At 44.7% G+C, this 20,370-nt stretch overlaps 1 protein-coding gene across 2 annotated transcripts in view; it reads right to left on the minus strand.

Annotated features, from left to right (window-relative positions):
* Shisa6 (shisa family member 6) overlaps positions 1 to 20,370 on the minus strand; it is a 293,803-nt gene that overhangs the window by 259,105 nt on the left and 14,328 nt on the right. For both annotated transcript variants that reach the window (XM_040748885.1, XM_005067611.4), the window contains exon 2: positions 11,038 to 11,198. In XM_040748885.1, the coding sequence (XP_040604819.1) occupies positions 11,038 to 11,198 (161 nt within the window). The remainder of the gene's footprint in view (positions 1 to 11,037; positions 11,199 to 20,370) is intronic.

Raw genomic sequence — 20,370 nt, forward strand, 5'->3', positions numbered from 1 at the left:
AATTGTTCAAAATTAGAAGTGTAAAACAAATAAATAATCCAGGGGAAAGTGTGCCCTTCTCAGTCGTCCTATGAATACCCTAGACCAAGTCTCCACCTCTCTCCTAGCACCCAGATGACACGCCATCCTCCGTTTGCCACCTCTGCCCCTCTAGAGTCCCTTGTCAAGATGCTAACACTCCTCTTCTGGGAACCCAACAATGGAATCGCAGCATACCCAAAATGTACCCCAAGACTCTTGTGTAATACATGAGGCTGTTCCTCTCTGGCCTCCATCCCTGCTCTTGACCACATGGCTCTCTTCTGCATGCTTCCCCAACAGTCACACATAGCTCCATCATTTGGGTTCTTGCTTTAGCATCCCTACCACAAACAAGGCTTCTTCCTGCCTTTCCCATCACTTACTACTGCCTCCAATTCAGTTTCTCTTCAAAATACTTGTCATGACTCATGTGAGTTTAGTTTTTGTCTTGGGGTAAATTCCGGGGATTTGGGGCTTTTGTTCATTCCCATATCTCAACACCCAACACCCAAAAGAGCATCCAAATTACTTCTGAATGAGCAAAGGTATCAATATCCCTCAAGGCCCTCCACCTCTGTTCTAGCTGTCCATGTGCAGCTAATGAGGATGTGGTCCTTAGGTCACCTGCTCTAGAAGCCTGTCACCCTATGTCATCACAAGCTTCTCCCCTAAGTGTCCTTGCAAGATACAACCTCACTTGCCCTACTGTTATGAGCCAAATGCTCATGTGTCTCCCCCGCATATGGGACAACCCACAAGTTTAATGAAGGAAAAAAAATCCTCTGCTGCTCAAGGCAGCGCTCTCCAAAAGTACACAAAGTTCTAGTTCCTTCCTGGCCTTTGTCCTAATTCTTCAATCACTGTAGTCTGTTGACAGAAAATGACAACCAGTCTCTCCAGAGGAATCAGTCACAGCTCCCTTTTCTGGGCCTTCGTCTTCATAACCATCCCTCCCCTCTAGGATCTTGCCCTCAGTTCAGCATCCTCTAGGGATTCCTCCTGCATCCTCCTGCCCATTTAGTCCTTCTGCTGCTCTTGCTCCTAATGGAGTTGATGGTGGTATTGAAGGCAGTGAAGATGCCCACCCTGACCACAGCAGTCTCCCTCTGAATGAGTTAAGCTAATGACTTATGATTTTCATGGGATACCAGTATGGCTGATGATATATTTGGTTTGGGTATGGTCTTAAATTTAAGCTTCTGAAGTGAAGCTGTATGAGATGCATATTCTCGTGCTCTTGAGAGTTAAGACTTGCTCAATGTACCATGAGTGTTGTGTGCCTGGATTGTGATGACTCAGTGCTGCTGTCTCTACCACACTGGGTCCCAAATATCCTTTACTCTGTATGTGATAGGTCTATCAGGGAAAGACTTCTAAAGGCCACTGGGCTAGAGGCTGGGATCTCCCTGCTCTCAAGAACACTGACCACTGTATTGTAAGCATGATTCCAAGTTCAAGTCTTAGAACTCTAACTCTCCAGAGTGGCTATTTGGAAGGCGCTGCCCAGTGGGAGGTGCCTGGGTCTGAAAATCTGAATAACTTCCTTGGAAGACCAGGTTAGCCTTCATAGAAGTTGTGTATTCTTTTCCACGCACACATTCATGCATTTGGTTTTCTGCCAAGGGTTGAGGCAGCAACAGGAACTCACCATATCGTGAAGATGCTTTCACTGCTCTTTTGAACCTCCCCAAGCTCCAGAACAGTGAGATAAAGAAACCCCTTCTTTTCAATAAACTCTTCAGTCTCAGGTATTCTGTTACAGCAATACTAACAAACTTAGAGCCCCAGAGCTCTAGCATCCTTCCTGTGACCTTTATGCCTAGCTTCCTTGCCTGGGTTCCCAGTGCTCTATCACTGTATCAGACTCTTTTGGCTCCTTGGTTTAGCCTGTCCTTGGTTTTTACAACCCCTTTCACCCACACTTCATTTGGGGATGTGCAGAAGCATATGTTAAATTCACCTGCTTCCAGAGCCATTGATGAACATCTCAGGGTGCAGCCTCTCCCCCAGGGTAACAGACGGACAGGCTCTGCCTGCCTCTGCTCAGCTTACTCTTAGGTGAAGAGATCAGGGGACTACCATATAGCTGTTCATGTCCAAGTGGTCAAGTCCGCAGCAGCCAGGCAGGTTACCATCCCGGGATATGAAGATACATAGGCATGGCTAGCCTGGTCAGCTGCTGAAGGGCACAGCTTCTGGGCACCAATGTTCCATAGCCACTTTAGCTGGGCAATGCTATTTGTGGGAGCTAATCCTAGTTGTTAACTTAACACACTTGGGAAGAAGGAACCTAAAGAGAGGAATTGACTCCATCAGATTGGCTTGTGGGCATGTCTATGAGGCATTATTTTGATTATGATTGATGTTGTTGGTACCACCTCTGGCCAGTTGGCCTGCATTGTATAAGAAAGGTGGCCAAGCAAGCAAAGGAAGAAAGAAGCAAGCCAACAAGCACCATCCTCCATGGTGTCTGCCTTGAGTTCATGCCTCCAGGTTCTTGCCTTGAGTTCTTGCCCCAACTTCCCTCAGTGACATACTACAATCTGTAAACTGTAAACGAAACAACTTTTTCCTCCCAAGCTGTTTTTGGTCATGGTGTTTATCACAGCAGAGAAACAAAGTAGAGCACCGTTCCCTCCCTGGTATTGATATACAGAGGGACCTGGGACTCAGCTTCTTGGCAACATGAAATTATGAAGTATGAATCCACTTGTCCACTTACCACAATAAGGATGGTGATAGGGACTTGTGTTCTGCTTAAGCACCCAGAATTACAAAGAAGTATGGCTGGGGAGAGTAGGTTCTAGACATTACTGCTCAGATGGAAGTTAGATTCTGAAACTCATAGAGCCTAGGCCCTATGGATGGTAGACCCTGTGGTACACTCTTGCAACCCAACTCCCAGGAAGTGGTATTGACAAGAAACACTTCAGCATAGCACCTGAACACAGGAAGTGCTTAGGGTCACCAACAGCTGCTCAGGCCACTCTTCTAGCTACTTAAGGCCTTCATGGAGTTGTTTCGGAGCTCATTGCAAATACCACCCTATGCTGAACAAACAGTAGACCCATGCACGAGGCACCAGGATCAGTATAGATGGCCAGCCACAAGACCAGCTTCCCACCACTGGAATGTACCCAATGCCTTGTCTCTAACTCTTTAGAACTTGTATTCTAGGGTCTGTCTGTCTGTATTTATATAGGACAGCACAGCTTCCTCCTGGCTATGTGGTCACAGACAAGTAAAAGTTTCTACTATGCCTAAGTCTCTACTTCTTCCCCTGTGAAGTTAGCACAACAGTGGTTGGCTCATGGGGTCCTTTTAAGATTGAAATAGATCAGCCAATGGGGCATTAAAAAGTCCTCAAGCTTTCCAAGTCAGGTAGGAATATGAATGTCTACAATTAATATGCCACAACTCGTGCCAGGAGAAGAGGATCACACTGACCCTGGATCTGAGTCTAAGACTTTTTGACTACAGTCTAAGAACATAGCCATTTCCATAGGTACTGGCGTGTCTGTTGCTCCTAGCATTAGCACCATCCTGAGACTCCTCAGCGTACCTGTTGATGCCCCCCTGGGAACCTAGTGGGTTTTCACACAAAGGTAGGGATTTGGTTCTCCTACTTCCTTCCTGAACAGTTAGTACACAGAGCATGAATGCTGAGCCAGGCCAACAGATTGAGAGATGTCCTAGGAGTCACTAACACACTCAAGCCTCAGGACATGTGTAGGGAGTGTTTTCCATCTTCTTAGTTTACAGACTGGAAAAACGAAGCGCAGAGTGGTCTGTAAAAGAAAGACAAGAGTTTGGATCTGAACTGAACTGACACACTTCATTGAGGCATCCATGATGGCATCCTGGAACTCATATGCCACTGGAAAGAAGAGGAACTTACAGTCCTAAGATGAATCCTGGAAGCAGAAGATAATACTCCAGACAGAGCAAAGGGTGGGGGTGTTGCTGAGGAGCAGAAGCCACTGGGAGAGCATGCCCACAGGAATCAATTTGTCCAGGAGTATAGCGTGTTGGTCACTGAGAGAGTGGCCTGGGACAGTTGCAAATCCAATAGGAACCAGTTACAGGGTCACTCCCTGCACCCAAAGCTATGAAAAGGAGGCTTGTTGGTCCTTTTCCAATACCTATGCTGATGCTTTTTGAGCTTTCCATACTGGGTGGGATTTGTAATTCCACTATAGATGTTACAGCACCACTCTGCTCTCTCTGCAGGGGAGTGCCTTTCTCAAGGGAAATAAGCTGAGAAAACTTGTTCCCTGGGCCATTTTTTCTTAAAAGATGCCTTAGCTACTTTGCATGCCTGATGAAACCTTTTTCCAATGCTTACAGTTAGAGATCAATCATCACATGAAATAGGAGCCACACTCTTTGCTGACCTCTAAGGCCCTGTGTGATGGGGAGTCTACCTCTCTGCTCCCACACACTGCCCTCACCTTTATTCATTCCTAACTCATGCTGGCTCTCTGCTCATGACAGCTTTGTCTCTGTCTTAGGTCCTTTGTACTGGCTACTCCCTCTACCTGAAATGTGTCCAAGGCTGGGACCCTGTCAGTCAACTCAAAGGCCACCTCAGGTACCAAAGGCCACTCCCTCTCCCCAGCAATGCTCTGGTACCACCCCTGGCTATGTTGTGAGCATGTCTCACTCTCTGCTGAAAGACTGACCTATTGGCATTACCTCTCTTCCCAGGCAGTGGGAGAGGCTTTGCTCTGTTTGCTACCAACACTTCAACTGGCTAGGTACTACCAACCTTTGTATAAGTTCTGTTGGATGGAATAAAATGGGAATCACTAAACTACACTTGTGTTTGAACACTTTAATAGTTGCAAAATAAAAGAGGTCAAAAAGTCAACCTCATCTGCTGGGACCAGCACACCAGCCAAAGCACACTCAGAACAGCATCCCCTTCATGCCAAAAGCTATCCTGACAAGCTGGACACTGGGATTCACACTGGCACTGATGTTGCCTCCCACCCAGGTGACCCCTGTGAACCTCCATTTGTTCAGAGATCAGGATCAGCCGGTTGGGGTAACCAATCTCAGCCACCCCAATGTCTCTGAAGCTACCAGCCCCAGAACAAACCATCTTTGCTCCTCCAGATGACCGATAAAAGGAAGATTCTACTCTCATATGATTAAGAGGTAGAGAATACGCAGATGTTCCCCAGAGTTCTAGAGCATACGTAGCACATAGTTCTAGCTTCATGGTCAGTCCTAAACCTAGAGCAAACAGGGGACCCTGGGGCACCTGCCCCAAACCTCCTTATGGAGGCTTTCTTGGTAGAGAGTCCAGCTTGGGGTCCAGCTTGACAGCGGATCTGAGTCCTACCCTAGATGTAAAGCTCCCAGCCTATGTGTCAGCCCAGGCAGGAGGAGGGGACTGTGAAATAAGCTTGGGTTCCAGAAATCAGGACCTCCACTCATCCAGCACCCTGTGACTAGCCTCAGGTCAGCCACAGCGGCCAAGGTGCTCACAACTCCTCACAGAGAGAGCAGAACCACCCAGTAAACATACAGTCTTGAGGAACCAATCCTACTCCTTGCACCCCTCCAACTAAAGACCCCATGTAGTTGCTACCAAACAGGCATCAAGCAGGCAGGAGCTTCCTGGTGGTATTCCTGGTCTAAGGAGCACACAGGAGTGATGAAGAGATAAAGCTTTTGCCAATACAGTGTGGTTTATATTCTGATAGAGACAGGGACTGGGAACAAATGAGCACGTAAGTGATCTTAGCTGGGGCAGGTTCTCTGGAGACAGTAGAGCAGGCAGTGTAAACTGATGAGGAACCCACACAGGCCTGTTTGAGCACTGATGTCACCTCCCAAATGTCTGCTGCTGAGAAATTCAGAGCCATACAACAAAGAGGGACAATACCTTGAGGTCAGAATATATAGAATAAGGGACAGGGAGACAGGGAAGTTGGTGAAGTGCCTGCCTTTGCAAGTGGGGGGACCTGAGTTCCATCTCAGCACTCATGGAAAACAAACCAACAAAAAATGTGTATGGAGGTGGACCAGTAGATCCATAAGACTTGCTCTAGCCAGCCAGTCTAACCTACCCGGTGAGTGCCAAGCTTGTGAAAGATGATCTCAATAAAGCAAAGCAAAACAAAATTGGGCCCCAACATGAAAATCTCTCTTACACACACACACACACACACACACACACACACACACACACACACACACACAAGACAAGAAGGGTAGACAATCAAGGAGGTGAGCATGAGTGGAGCCCATGAAGAAAAACAACAAGTCAGTTGGAGTTAATGTCAGTCTCCTGAGGATACAGGGACAAAACTCAAGGGCTATGGCAAAGCACATCCCTGTCAACTGACATCAACCATCACACACTGTGTCTCCCTTAGTTGACCACTCAAGGCTGTGACCATGATAGCAGACAGGTGACTGCTCCTTTCCAACGCTCAGTGGTAGAGAGACAGCGCGAATATTTACTGCCTCTGGCTGATGCCACATTTGATCCTAGAAGTTGGAGAGCAAAATTCTGGAATGTAACAGGGAGTCTATTGCCAGGGAGGACATCCCACTATCCACAGATACCCCCAAGAAAACTCTTTAGGAGAAGCCCAGGCCAAGTAAACACACTCAGCCTCTGTAACTTCCCTCTATGAAGATCAAGCCTGCAGGGCCCTGACGTGTAGGCCTGCAACACCGAGTGTGATCTTAGAGTGGTTTTGTGTGTTCTTCCTGTTGGTTCTGGTACTGCTTTCTCACCACAATCCTCCTCCCAGATGTACACTGACCTGCTCTCACTCTCCCATGTGTCTGAATCCTCCACATCCCCTGGCCATACCCACCAGGGGAGACTTCTCTATCAACCCCTAAGCCTGGCCAGCCAGTGCCTACCCCAGGGCTTTGTCGGGACCTTGAACTCCACACCCTTCAAAGATTTCCTCCCTATTTGGTGGACTCCCTCTAGAACTTGGTTCCCAATTTTGACCATGTGAATGGTGTAGGGAATTTTTGAAACTTGTATATTGATGCTTAGGTTATGGATCAGAGCAAACAGATAAGACTATTCACAATGGGAGCCAGGCATCATAATCTCAGAAATCTTTTGTGATTCCAAGGTGTGGCCATAACTTGGAATTCAAACCAGCTCCCATCAGAGAGTCGCTGCTGGGTCAGTGGCAGCAGTGAATAGGCAGTTAGATTTGAGGAGCTGGGGGACAAATAGACTTCTCTAATTTTCTAGCCCCGAGTAAATGCCTATTGTGGAGTCCCTCTGACATTGGGAAGATGTTTCTTGGAAAAGTATCAGTAAAAGTCTCGGAGACTGGAAGGTCCTGTAACCTAAAACTATTACAGGATTCACTCTGTTAAACATAAAGTTCTGAGCAGAGTACCAAGTACACCGTAAGTGCTCGATGCATGGTACTTATGCTATAAGGATTATCATATTTCATTGTCATGGAAGGACCTCCACTCCAGTCTTCAAACCAAATGAGAGTGCGCTTTAAACCTCCCAAACCCAGATCGTGCCAGATACAGCCCCACAGCCTCCACCTGGCCTGAGAATGCCAATATATTGCCCTTGGTTCCTTCATGCATATGGTTCACTTTCCAGGAGCCATGCATACACTTCCTCAATTTGCTCATGGCTGATAATCAGTGTTCGCTGTGGACAGGGTCTGTCTGAGTGCTCAACCTGGTTTAACTTACACCCTAAGAACAATCTAGACAGCAGGAGCTAGTAGTCACTGTGGTTGACAAGGAAATTGAGAAGGGCATGATCAGAAACACAGTACCTCGGCAGTGTCCCAAGCAAACCCATGTTTTCTCTTGCTTCTCAAATCTGAATTGCTAAGCTTTTTCATTAACATCCAATGCCTTTTTCTGCAGATGACAGCCTAGGGGTACTGTGGTGCTGCTGCAGGGCTCACAAATTCCCAGCCAGTCCCAGGCAGCTGATCCCAGGACATCACACTGAATGGCAGAGCCACTGCATGCTCCGAGGCCTGCCTACTTAATATCCCCGAGGACCTCTGCCACTTTACTACAATTGGTGGGTGGTTGATCCAACGAGTGGGAATGTCACAGTAAATTTCCACTTTGAACATTTGCCCAAAGTTCTGTTTAAACAGAGGCTCAAATTGCAACATTGTGTGGCAAAGGACAGCAGCGGTTTAGAAAAGCATCCCATTTGATAGAAGCTACAGAAGCTTGTTGTGAAACCGCTTGTTGTACATTTCTGCTTCCACTGAGAATGCTTCCCAGGCATTCCCATCTCAAAAAAAAACCCAAGTGGAGAGTTGTAATTTGAGAAGTACGAGGAGGGATTTCTTGAAACAGAATTGAGTCATGCAAGCAGTGCCTTCCCTTCTCAATTCACTAGAGGGATGTATGCAAGAAACAAGAAATGAGAAAGCTCCCTGACCAGTCAAGGGTATTTAAGGGCAAATAAGACTGTCCGTTGAATCAGTCTTTAAATGAGACAGAATAAAAACTGAACAGAAGGGTGAGATTCAACAGTCAGGGGCACTTTTATGCCTGGGTAGCTAGAAATTCCAGAGTCACGACACAATACTGGGAGAGACTAAGTTCAAATGATGAATCCTCAGATAAATAAAAATACTCACAGCTCGTGAGAACATTAAACTTAGATTTGGTACTAAGTGGGCAATCCCCAGACCCAAATGACTTTAAGCTTTGCATTAGGAGGAACTTTAAACCTCCCCTATCCTCAAACCACACCCTCCATATTGATTAAGTCATGATATCCCAGAATGCCCTTGATGTTTAAGGCTTCCTCCAGGATCCCAACACATACCCAACCTGGGGGACTTGAGCATTCTGTGTCTTCGCTCTTATCAGATAAGGACCCAACCAGACCAGTGACTCTGCACACAGACTGCATGTTAGAATCACCTGTAGAGAATCTTAATACACTAATGTCAACCTTATCTCTAGAAACTCCTCATACTTTATGGCACTTGCACCCCAGCATTTTAATATATCCCTAGGTGTTTCTAGTGTATATAAAGCCTGGTAGGTGGCCACTGTTCCAGATGCTTCTGTCAAGATTCCCTCTATTGCTTCCATGACAAGGATCTAGGGTATTCAAAGTGAGAACACACCTGAGGAGTTTTTTGTCCAGCAAATTTACTCAACTTTACATGTGAAACAGGGATTCCTAACTTTCAAGGGGCCTATGGATCCCTTTAGTCCTTCCCAAACTGTTGGCTGAGTGCATACATGTCTGTATTCATATACATACATATTCAGAGAATACCTTCAGCTTTTATCAGATGTTCAAAAGATTTAAGGCTAGGATTGGAGAGATGGCTCAGCAGTTAAGAACACTGGCTGCTCTTCCAGAGGTCTGTATTCAATTCCTAGCAACCACATGGTGTCTCACAACCATCTATAACAGGATCTGATGCCTGGCATGCAAGTATACATGCAGAGATTTCATATAAAATATGAATAAATTTTTAAAGGTTTAAGACTATCATCTTAAAGGCAAGAAAAAATTGATAAATTCAAGAGAGTTAAAGCATAAATGAAATAAATTTGATCTCAGCTACAATTAGTATTTGAGCACGCCCACTGTCTGTTGCCTAGTGGGTGTATACCCTTATTGCAGGCTTAGTTCAGACCTCTGGATAAAGTGACAGAGTGAAAGATTCCAGATCAAGTACCAAAGCAGAAATCGTGTGCTTGAGAGTGAGATCAACACTAACCTAGCAGGCAAGTCTCACAGGGAAATAACCTTCCCAACATACTGGTAAGGGGCTGTCTGTTCAGATAGTTTACATTCCTTCAATCATGACTTCTGTAAAAAAATTTATAGTTTGAATTCTAGTACTCTCTTGTAACCATGTGATCCTGGAAAATATTTAATCTTTATATTCCTCATATAAAGGGGAAGATAAATATTTCCAAGATTGCTACAAAGAATAAATAATAACATACTTACAAAAGCCTCTGAATAATATTTAGATCAATAGCCTGATATAATACTGGTATTTACAGGTTTGCTTTTTTATTCTTACACCTGTTGATCTTGTCCAAGTTACTTCATTTTCTTGAGTTTCATTCACTAATCCATTAGACAAGGACAATAAATCCTGCCCAGTTTCTTTCCTAGTGTTACCATGATGATGAAATAAAAAAGTAAAAGGCGCATTCAGCCCTTACATCTACAGGTTATGCATGTAACTACAGATCCAACCAGCCACACAATTAAACCCAACAGGATTCAACCAACCATGAATCAAAGCTATTACCCCAAACTGGGCTGTACTGCACAGGTATACACTTTCTCGTCATTATTCCCTAAAGCCCATGGCATAGCAAGTCTCATAATGTTGGTATTATATTATAAATTCTCTGGAATCTGGAGATCATTTTTTAAAGTATACAGGAGAATCTGTGGTGGCACTATTCCAACACCAGATCATTCATATATATATATGGGGTTTGAGCATCTGTAGATTTGGTACATTCAGGTGTCTCAGATCAAATTCCCCATTTATATAGAAGGACACTTCATCTTGTATCCAGGGACCTACATCTCACAGGAAAGGATCACCCTAAAATGCAGATATCATTCCTGATGCTAGAAAGTGTAATTTGAGGTTTCAATAGCTGAGCAGTTTCTGCATCAGAATGCAGTCTATATTCTTAGACATCCAGCATCCTGGATAGCGCCAACCTTCCTGCCACATGGGTTAATGACTTAATAGGAAAACATACTTGGCCATGGCTGCTGCAAGCTCCATTTCACATTAGAGAATTACACCAGCCACTAGAGAAATCACAGATGGGCCATCAGTCCTCATCTGTCCCAGACCTGGTCTCTCTCATACCAAACCTTCTCAGGAATCCAGTTCCCAAACTCTTACAAAAGCATGTCCTGTCTATCAGGACAACCACCACTGCACAGCTTTCCACAGCCTGCCTGGCCAGAGCAGCAACATCACTAGAGCCTCACAACAGAATCAAAAAACTTCAAAGTGACCAATTCTCACTTACCTGGAGTCTGCTTAGCCGTGCGCACAGGGGTATAGTGGTTTTTCGAGGTTGATCGGACTGGTGTGTTCTCTTTGGGAGAGGTATCGATGGCCGAGATGGTTTCTCTTTCACAGTGTGCTATGGGGATTGGTCCCTGCTGTCTTAGGATGTCAGCCAGAGCCCTAAACAAAGAGAGTACACAGTGAGCCTCACTGATCAGGTGCACACAACCACAAAGAGGCCAGCTTCCTGCCATAGGCACTCTGCTTTGAAAACTTGTGGAAGGAGCCAGAGATATGGCTATGAGTACTTGGAAGACAATTTCATCTGGTGCTGGACTACAAGGATATAGGAAAGAAGTTGGCATGACTCGGAAAGGCTGTGAGCATACTATCTTTTTCTGTAATTTATTCCATATCTGTAAACAATAAGCTCTTTCACAATACTGGTTTTCCTGATACATACATACATACATACATACATACATACATACATACATACATATATACATATATGCCACAACAGCTTCCTCAGTGTCTCAAAATGACCCTGGCTACTGATCCTCCAGTGAACAGGAGATTACTATCTATCAGGAGGCCCAAGCTCTGGATCCCAATACACATGCCATGCAGCATGCATAAGAAACTGGTTACTCACAGAAGTGCAGCCTGCAGCTCTTGCTGCTAAGGAAAAGCATGATGTTAAGCAGGAAGTGCAGATTTTTTAAAAACAACAACAAAAAAAAGCATAAGCATCAGGATCCATGGATGGTGTAGACATTCAGTTTAGAGCCAAAGGAACATACGAGTGGGTAGAGATACAGCAAGACTGACAGATCAGACACTCAGGGACCAGAGCTCTGGCTTTATTGACTCATACCAAGCTTCAACTTCCAAACAGGCATGTCCTGGGGACTTCAGCAGCCATCAATCAGAGCAGAGACAGGAAGGGGAAAGTGACTACTTCTGTCCTCCAGGGACTCACAAATTGAGGCAAGTCCCTCTGCCACCAGATTTTAAGCAGGAATCTCTCATTTATATGTGACTTGAGATACCCCCTGGCCCTGGGAAAGAGACACATTTGGGAAATGAGCAAAGGGAACAGAGGAAGAATGTGGTAAGCCACAGCAGACCCTGCCTGATCAGTATCATTCCAGTTCCTGGCCAAGCCCTATGCCTCCAATTTTGCATTAGTAGGGCCCAATCTCTCCTGTCTTCTCAGGGTCTTCTCAAGGCACATGCCTTCAAAGCCTTTTCCATCTGAGATATTCCAGCCCCTCCCACAGCTTAATGTATTTCCATGACCAGCTCCACAGCTACACCCTCCTAGAAAATGACAACCACTAACCTGCCTTGAAGAGCATCAAGTTGGCAATCTTATCACTTAGCGGCACCTATATAGCAATTTAACATTTTCCAAGTGCTTTCGCCTAGCTGGGTTCCCATTCTCTCAGCCTGTCAAGAAAGAGCAGACACTCTCCGCCTACTCTGTTCGCTCTGCTGAACTGGCAGTGAGGGCCAAGACAGAAGCCAAGTGTTCTATGAAGGAAACCCAGCTAGTCTAGGATCCGGGACTGGACTGAAGAGTCATCATTTGAGGCCTGGGAAGAAGGAAAGCATTGTATAGAGAGTCACAAGAAATGTCCAACTCCCAGGTTTGCCACTGACCAGTCACAATCCTTCAGCAAATCTTAGTCTTTGACATAGAAATCTAATAATTTTCCCCAGCAGTGGGACACAGGGTTTATACAAAGACCAACTTTAAGATGCTTCCTGATTCTTTTGTGTATCTTTTTCAACCACACACCCATGTTTGGTATCTTCATTTCTTCACCCTTTAATTCTTAAAGACGCTTTCCTATCAACTCTCTGTGATTAAAAAGACCGAATTACAAATTATGATAGACATATAGGCCAAAGGAATATAATTGAAAATTCATGCACAAACTCCTACATTTATAGTCAATTGATTTTCAACAAGAAAGGCAAGTGTTAGGGTTGGAGAGAAGCCTCAGTAGTTATGAGAGCACACTACTCTTCCAGAGAACCCAGGTTCAGTTCCTAGCACCCAGGTTGGGTGGCTCACAGCTATCTGTAACTCCAGTTCCAAAGGAGCCAATGTCCTCTTCTGACCTCCTCAGGTACACATGTTGCCCATAAATTCATGGAGGCACCCCCTAATTTAAAAAACATGTTTTTTAATTAATTAAATAAATAAATAACCACATTCAGTAGAGAAAGAACATTTTTTTTTGGTTTTACGAGACAGGGTTTCTCTGTATTGTTTTGGAGGCTGTCGGTCCAGCCCGGCCTCAAACTCACAGAGATCCGCCTGCCTCTGCCTCCCGAGTGCTGGGATTAAAGGCCTGCGCCACCACCACCCGGCTTGAGAAAGAACATTTTTTAAGTTATCCTAGAGCAAATAACTTTCCATGCTGGATCTTAATCTCACATTACATACAAATACATACAAATCAATTCAAAAGGGATCCTACACCTAAATGCTAGTCCTATAGTTAGTTAGTGCTACAGTTTATAGCACTATAAACTCTTAAAATATAAATGCAAATCATTGGGGTTTCTTAATTTGGTGATGATTTCTTACATGTGACACTGAAAATACAAGCAACACAGCAACAAGAGAACAAGTGGAGGCATTAAAAAAGATTCCTGTCTCAGAGGAAACCTTCACAGAAGCAAACAGAATTCACAGAATGGGAGAGATACTTGTAAAACATATCTGGTAAGAGATTGGAGAGATGGCTCAACACTTAAGAGCACTTGTTGCTCTTGCAGAGGACCTGGATTCAGTTCCCAGCACCCACATGGTGGCTTGTGATCATCTTTGTAACTACAGCTTAAGGAGATCCAACTGATGCCGTTCTGACCTCTGCAGGCACCAGGCTCGCACAAGAGTCACACACACACACACATTTGGGGAAAGCACTCATACACATAAAATGAATCTTTAAAAAAAATACTACAGAAAGAATCTTGAAATTTAACAATAAAACACTCCTTGGTTTTAAAGTGAATTCAAAATTCAAACAGGCATTTCCCCAAAGTGTCAGCACCATTAATCTTTATAGAAACTGCCCATCAAAGTCACATTGTGGTGTCAATGCATAGGTATGCAGACAGCCATAATGAAGCAGAAAGTTAATGCCAAGTGCCAACAAGGATACAGCCTTGGTTTCTCTGAACTCTGATGTTGGAGATATAAAAGCTCAGCTCCTTTTGTAAATAGTTTAATAGTTCCTCAAAATGCTAAGAACACAGCAAATGCAAGGTCCAGGCTACTCCTAGAAAAAATGACAACAGACATACATAGAACTTGTGTATGAAGAAGGTTAATGGAATTAAGAACAATAGCCAAAGGATAGGAGCAAGCCAAATGTTCATTGATTGATGACTGATAAGCAAACTGTGCTGAGCTCACACAACACAATATTAATTGGTCATAAAAAGAAAGTAGTGATAGACACCATAGCATGGAAGAACCTGAAAACACACCACCCTAAGTGAAAGGAGACATTCCCCAAGCCTGGATTTAAATAAAGCAGCTAGCCAGGTAAACCAATGGAGAAAGGGGACTACTTTAGGTATGGCCTTTCCTTTTGGGAGTGGGGATAATAATACACAAAGTTTAAGTAGTGGTGATAGTTGCAGAAGATAGAATGTATACAAACCACAAACTTGTACATTTGGAAATTAAAAGATGAATGTTCCATTAGGTAAGTTACATCTCATTAAAGCTAGTACTGAGGAAACATCTCACTGATTTGCTTCCTGGGTACTTATAAAGAGTCCTTTCAACTTTTCTGATGTCCACAAGGAAAAATGGAGTCCCACTGAAACACATGATCAGCATGACTCTGTATCAGTGACTCTCAAGTGGAGTGATTTTGTTTCCACCTTTCTATCTTGGGACATCTAGCCATATGTGGAGATATTTTTGGTTACCATGACAAGCAAAGAGGGAGGTGCTACTGGTGTCTGGTGTGTGAAATCCAGGTATTAGGTTCAACATTCTACAGTGGACAGGACAGGCAGCCTATGTCATCACCCTTTGTCATAACCCCACGTTGTGGGGCCAATCTGATCTAACCTGTCTTTGTGGGGCTTTAGACGGATCCAGCCAAGTTGTCTAATTCCCCCCTGAGAGGGAGACTGTGGATTGAGAAACGGCAGGTAAAAACTGCTAAGAAAGAGACAGAGACATAGGATAGAGTCAGGAGGGGGCAATCTAGTGAATACTGAACGCCCAAGTTTATTCTTCAACATTCTTAGGTACCCCAACCAAAAGAGGGACATGGCAGAAGGCTTTTATTATCATGCAAAAGGAGAAAATAGACTTTCTCCTCTTAATTCTCTAAGCATTTGGTAACCACACCTGTTATTGGGCTGTGAGGATCAAGAGTAAACACACCTCAGGCCAAGTCTGTTGTTATTTAGATAAGACATCCAAGACCAAAACATCTTATAGTAGCCAAACCTTCAATCTTTAAGTCTCTTGTCTTTAACCTTGGAAGACTAAGGACAGGTTTGAACTCTTTGACTTTGAGTCAAGAATGAAGGGGAAACATCTTTATGGGCCCTGACAAGCCTATTATGACAGTGATCAAGTGTCAACAGTAGTGAGGTGGAGGGACCCCAAGGGAAATTTGTTCAGCATTGGGTGAACTAGGTGGCTACTTCCACAAATATCCAATTAAGACTGAACTCCAACAGGTGCTGGGGACACAGAGGGTCTAAAGATGCTAAAGTGAGTGTCCTTCTGTTGGAGTCTCCATAGTCCCTCAAGTCTTGGCACTTGCTTGGATGTGACACACAGAAAGGAGTTATATGGCCTGGCTGGTGCCATATTTTTGTCTACACAAAATATGTGTAGGCAAAATTGAAGTGGGATTTCCTGAGAGTTTTGACCTCATGGTCTATCTATCTCCCAGTACTGTGGGACTCCTGAAGCCCATCCCCCCCAGAAGACCTGCTTAGTGGCCATCTCCTTAAAGAGACCCAGGTTCAGTGGATCTGAGTGGGTAAGGTCTGGCTAGCTGCTTGACAAAGAGTTATAACTCTGGGTTACAGCTGAGCTATGGTCTCTGGTACCTAGGCCATGTGATTACAGGAAACGACTTCAGAGTAATTGTCTAGGGCCCAGTGGGCTGGACTGAGCTGGAATTCCAGCCATGTGGGAAAGGTAGTGTCTTTGTTAGAGTTTCTATTGCTGTGAAGAGACACCATGACCACAGTGACTCTTATTTTTTTTAATTTTTTTAATTTATTTTTTACATTCTAATCCCAGTTCCCCCTCCCTCCTCTCCTCCCACTTCCCCTACTTCCCCTCTCCTTCCATCTGCTCCTCAGGGAGGGTAAGGCCTCCCCTTGAAAATCTAAGTCTGTCCCATCATCTAGAGAAGACAGGACCAAGGCACCCCTCCACCCCCACATCCCTGTGTCTAGGCTGGGCAAGGTATCTCTCCATATAGAATGGGCTCCACTAAGCCAGTTTGTGCATTAGTGTTAGAACTTGGACCCACTGTCAATGGCCTCATATATTGTTCCAGTCACACTATTGTCACCTATATTAAGGGAGTCTAGTTTGGTCTTATGCAGGTTCCCCATTTGTCAGACCTGAGTCAGTGATCTCTCACTAGCTCAGGTCAGCTGATTCTGTGGGTTTCCCCATCGTGGTCTTGACTCCTTTGTTCATATTATCACTCCTCCCTCACTTCGATTGTACTCCAGGAGCTTGGCCCATTGGTTAGTTGTGGATTTCTGCAACTGCTTCCATCCACAGTAACTCTTACAAAGCAAAGATTTAATTGAGGTAGCTTCCATATAGTTTCAGAGGTTCAGTCCATTGTCATCATGATGGAAGAGCATTATGGTGTGCAGGCAGATGTGGTAGCTGAGAGTCCTGTATCTTGCAGGCAGCACGAAGTTGACTGAGACACTGGGTGGTATCCTGAGCATAAGAAACCTCAAATCCCACCCCCACAGTGACACATGTCCTCCAAAAAAACCATACTCACTCCAACAAGGCCACACCTCCTAATACTGCCACTTCCTGTGAGATTATGGGGGCCAATTACATTCAAACCACCACAGGTGGACTAGCAGGAATATGTGTTTCTCAAAGCCCCTGTACATGCCTCCTCACCACATACTATTTCCACGAGGGAGTGGTGGCTAGCCATAAGCTCCTGGTCCCTACCAGGTCCTTAACCTTCTCCAGAATCCAGCCTTTCCCATTGCCCATTTCCCGTTGAGGAGATCTGAGATATGTGCCCTGTCAGCTCCTGTCCTGCCCATACCCTCAGCTCAGTGACCTCCCTCTTAGCTCTGGTTCCTCCCTACCTTGTATCCCTCACTCTCCAGGGTGTTTGATAAATATTACTCTAATTCTGAAATGTGTGATCCCGGCCTCACCTAATTAATTTGGATATGCCAGAGGAAATGGGTTAAAGCTTGAGCTACTTTCTAACCACAGGAAAGAAACCTGGTCACTGAGGAAAAATTGAGGAGGCTTTGAAGGAGTAGGCGGCAACTTTCAGGGGCAGGGGTAGGGGGCAAGCAGATGGGGGGGGAGGCAAAATAAGAGGGAAGAAATGAGTCAGGAAAGAAATAAAATAAGAGCTAGAGCCAGAGGATGTGGGATAAGGAAGGGAAGGGCAGGAGAAAAGAGAGACCCAGACCAGAAGCTGGAGAGGGAGAGAGGAGACAGAGAGAGAATCCAGTAGAAAAAGTCAGGAGAGAAAATGAGAACCAGAGAAAGGAAGGGAAATCAAGAGAAAGCCATTCAGAGCTGCTTCCTGCTCTCTCCAGCTGGGCCTACTAATTTAGCAAATGCCAGGTGATATCTGGGCATGCAGAAACAATTAGCGAATGAGTGATTTGGGTCAAGACCAGTTTATTTATTTGCTTAAAACCTCGGGTAATGTTGTCAATGGTCTCAAAGAAATGTAGATTGAGAGCTTTTCCAAAAACATATTCAGAGACAGGAGAGGGAACCAGGGGAGACATTTAAGAAGAAACCCAGAAGGAGAGATACAGAGAGCTGGCTCATGTGAGGGAGCAAGGGCAGGCTCCACCCCACCCCCCAGGAACCTGGTGCCCCACCATGGGTGAGGACGCCTAATTTAGGAAGTTGGGGAACACCTTCACCCCAGCCCTCTTCCCTGTTGTCATACTGACTGCACTATCTAACATATTAAACCAATGAACTCTTGTGTCTGAAAAATCCGTTCTCTTGCTGATTTCACTGTTCCCACTTCTTTGATGGTTTCCTGTAGTGCATACTTCATGGGAGAGGTCAATTAATTGGAAAACAAATCCAGTGCTGATCACTCAGGCCAGGAAACGTGGGGCTTCCTCAGTCCTGGGCATTGCACTTAGTCATCAGGATGGTGGAAACGCCGTCTTACCTTTGAATAGCACTCAGTCTCTAAGTGTACTTTCCTGCCTAGCCCCTCTGCCTTTGCTTCTAGCACTGTGACCTTTACAGCTGGAGTACCCTAATTTTTACTAAGGGAAAACACTCAGACTCAGCTCAGTGCTCAAACAAGATGAGACAGAAATTCAAAGTCCGAGCTTCTGACTTGAGCCTGAGCATCTTCTGGTGCAGAGAGAGACCACCTCTTTCATGTATCTCACTTTCTTTCCTTTCCAATGATTCTTTCTCTCTCCCCAGACAGGCCTGTGACCTAGTTTGCTTTTGATTGTGCTTTTTGGGTTTTTTTTTTATTATTTTCCTGTGATAAACACCATGACCCAAAAGCAACTTGATGAGGAAAGGGTTTATTTGACTTATATTCCAATCACAGTTCATCACTGAAGAAGGTCAGGGCAAGACCTTAAGGCAGGAACTGAAGCAGAGGCCATGCTGCTCTCTGGCTTGTTCCCCATAGCGTTCTCAGCTCGTCTTCTTATATTACCCAGGACTACCTGCCCAGAGGTGACACAGTCCAGAGTGGGATTGGCCCTCCCACATCAATCATTTGTCAAGAGAATGCTCTCAGTGGCTTGCCTACAAACCAATCAGATGAAGGCAATTTTTTTGCAATTGAGGTTCTCTCATCCCAGATGACTCTAGGCCTTTTTAAGTTGATAAAAACTAACCACTATGGCCTGTCGATTCAGCAAATGCCAGGTGATATGTGGGCATGCAGAAGCAATTAGTAAATTACTGGTTCAAACTAGTTATTTACTAGCTTAAATATCTACTGTACACACTTATCCATCCATTTATTCTACCCACTCATCAAGTGGTCATCCATCCATCCTCCCATCCATATAGCCAACCATTCATGCATGCACCCATCTGTCCTTCTTTGTCTCATCCATCTACGTACCCACCCACTGCATTCACTCGCCCACTCATCTATCTACCCACCTATCTCATCCATTCATTCCCACACACATTCATTAATCCCACTCTCCCATCGATCCACCACCCCTTCCTTCCAGCCTCCTAGTCACAGTTTTTCCCTCTTACGTACCTATCACAGTCTCTGAACAATAGAAGTTGACAGAGTATTCAATCTTTAGTTGAAAAAAATCTAGGTAGACCTCTGACCTCAGCTGCAACTCAGTCACTCATATCTATTTGTCACTGTGAGTCATTAACACCAACAACTTTGAACACCACAAATTTTAGCAGCTAATCTTTTGGTCAAATGAAATTCCTAAACAGGCACCACTATACTTCATTACATCCCTGCTCTGCATGAGGCCAGAGTGGGGAACTGAGCATTGTTCTGCTAAACTCTGCTCTCTTGGCCTTCATGACTGTCCAAGTTCGAAAAACAAATGTGGCAAAAGAGCACAAAATGAAACTTTATACTTTTCTGCTTCACTTTGTACTCATCAAGCAGATGGATGGTCAAACCCATCTAGTGAATAACTGGTCTTGTCAAAGTAAGTGAGAACCTGGGACTCCTTAGCTCACCTTGTAAGTCTCTGTCTTTGGTCTACTAAGCCCTGTTCATGGGGGCCCCAGAAATAAGTCACATGGACTTTAGTAGCAGCCTGAGTCACATAAGTGCTTCAGAAGGAAGAAAATATACTCAGTCCAGTAAGTTATTACAAACCAAGAGCAAGACCAGTTGGACAGTCAGACTGAAGTCATGCTTTCTCCTTTGGGGAGGGGATGGGAGGGCACCGATGATACTGGGGAGGTATGGTAAAAAACGCCAAAGGGATGGACTGGTCCTCAAACAAACTACTGCAGCTGATTCTCTTAGTCCTAAAGACTAATGAATACACTCCTCTGTTTTTGAAGAAATATCCCAAGACATCCCTGCCTCATTGTGTATCCTACATATAATTAATTCTTTTCTCTTGACACTAAGAA

The sequence above is a fragment of the Mesocricetus auratus genome, unplaced genomic scaffold (assembly GCF_017639785.1).
Source record: "Mesocricetus auratus isolate SY011 unplaced genomic scaffold, BCM_Maur_2.0 Super-Scaffold_100007, whole genome shotgun sequence".
NCBI classification, from domain to species: domain Eukaryota; kingdom Metazoa; phylum Chordata; class Mammalia; order Rodentia; family Cricetidae; genus Mesocricetus; species Mesocricetus auratus.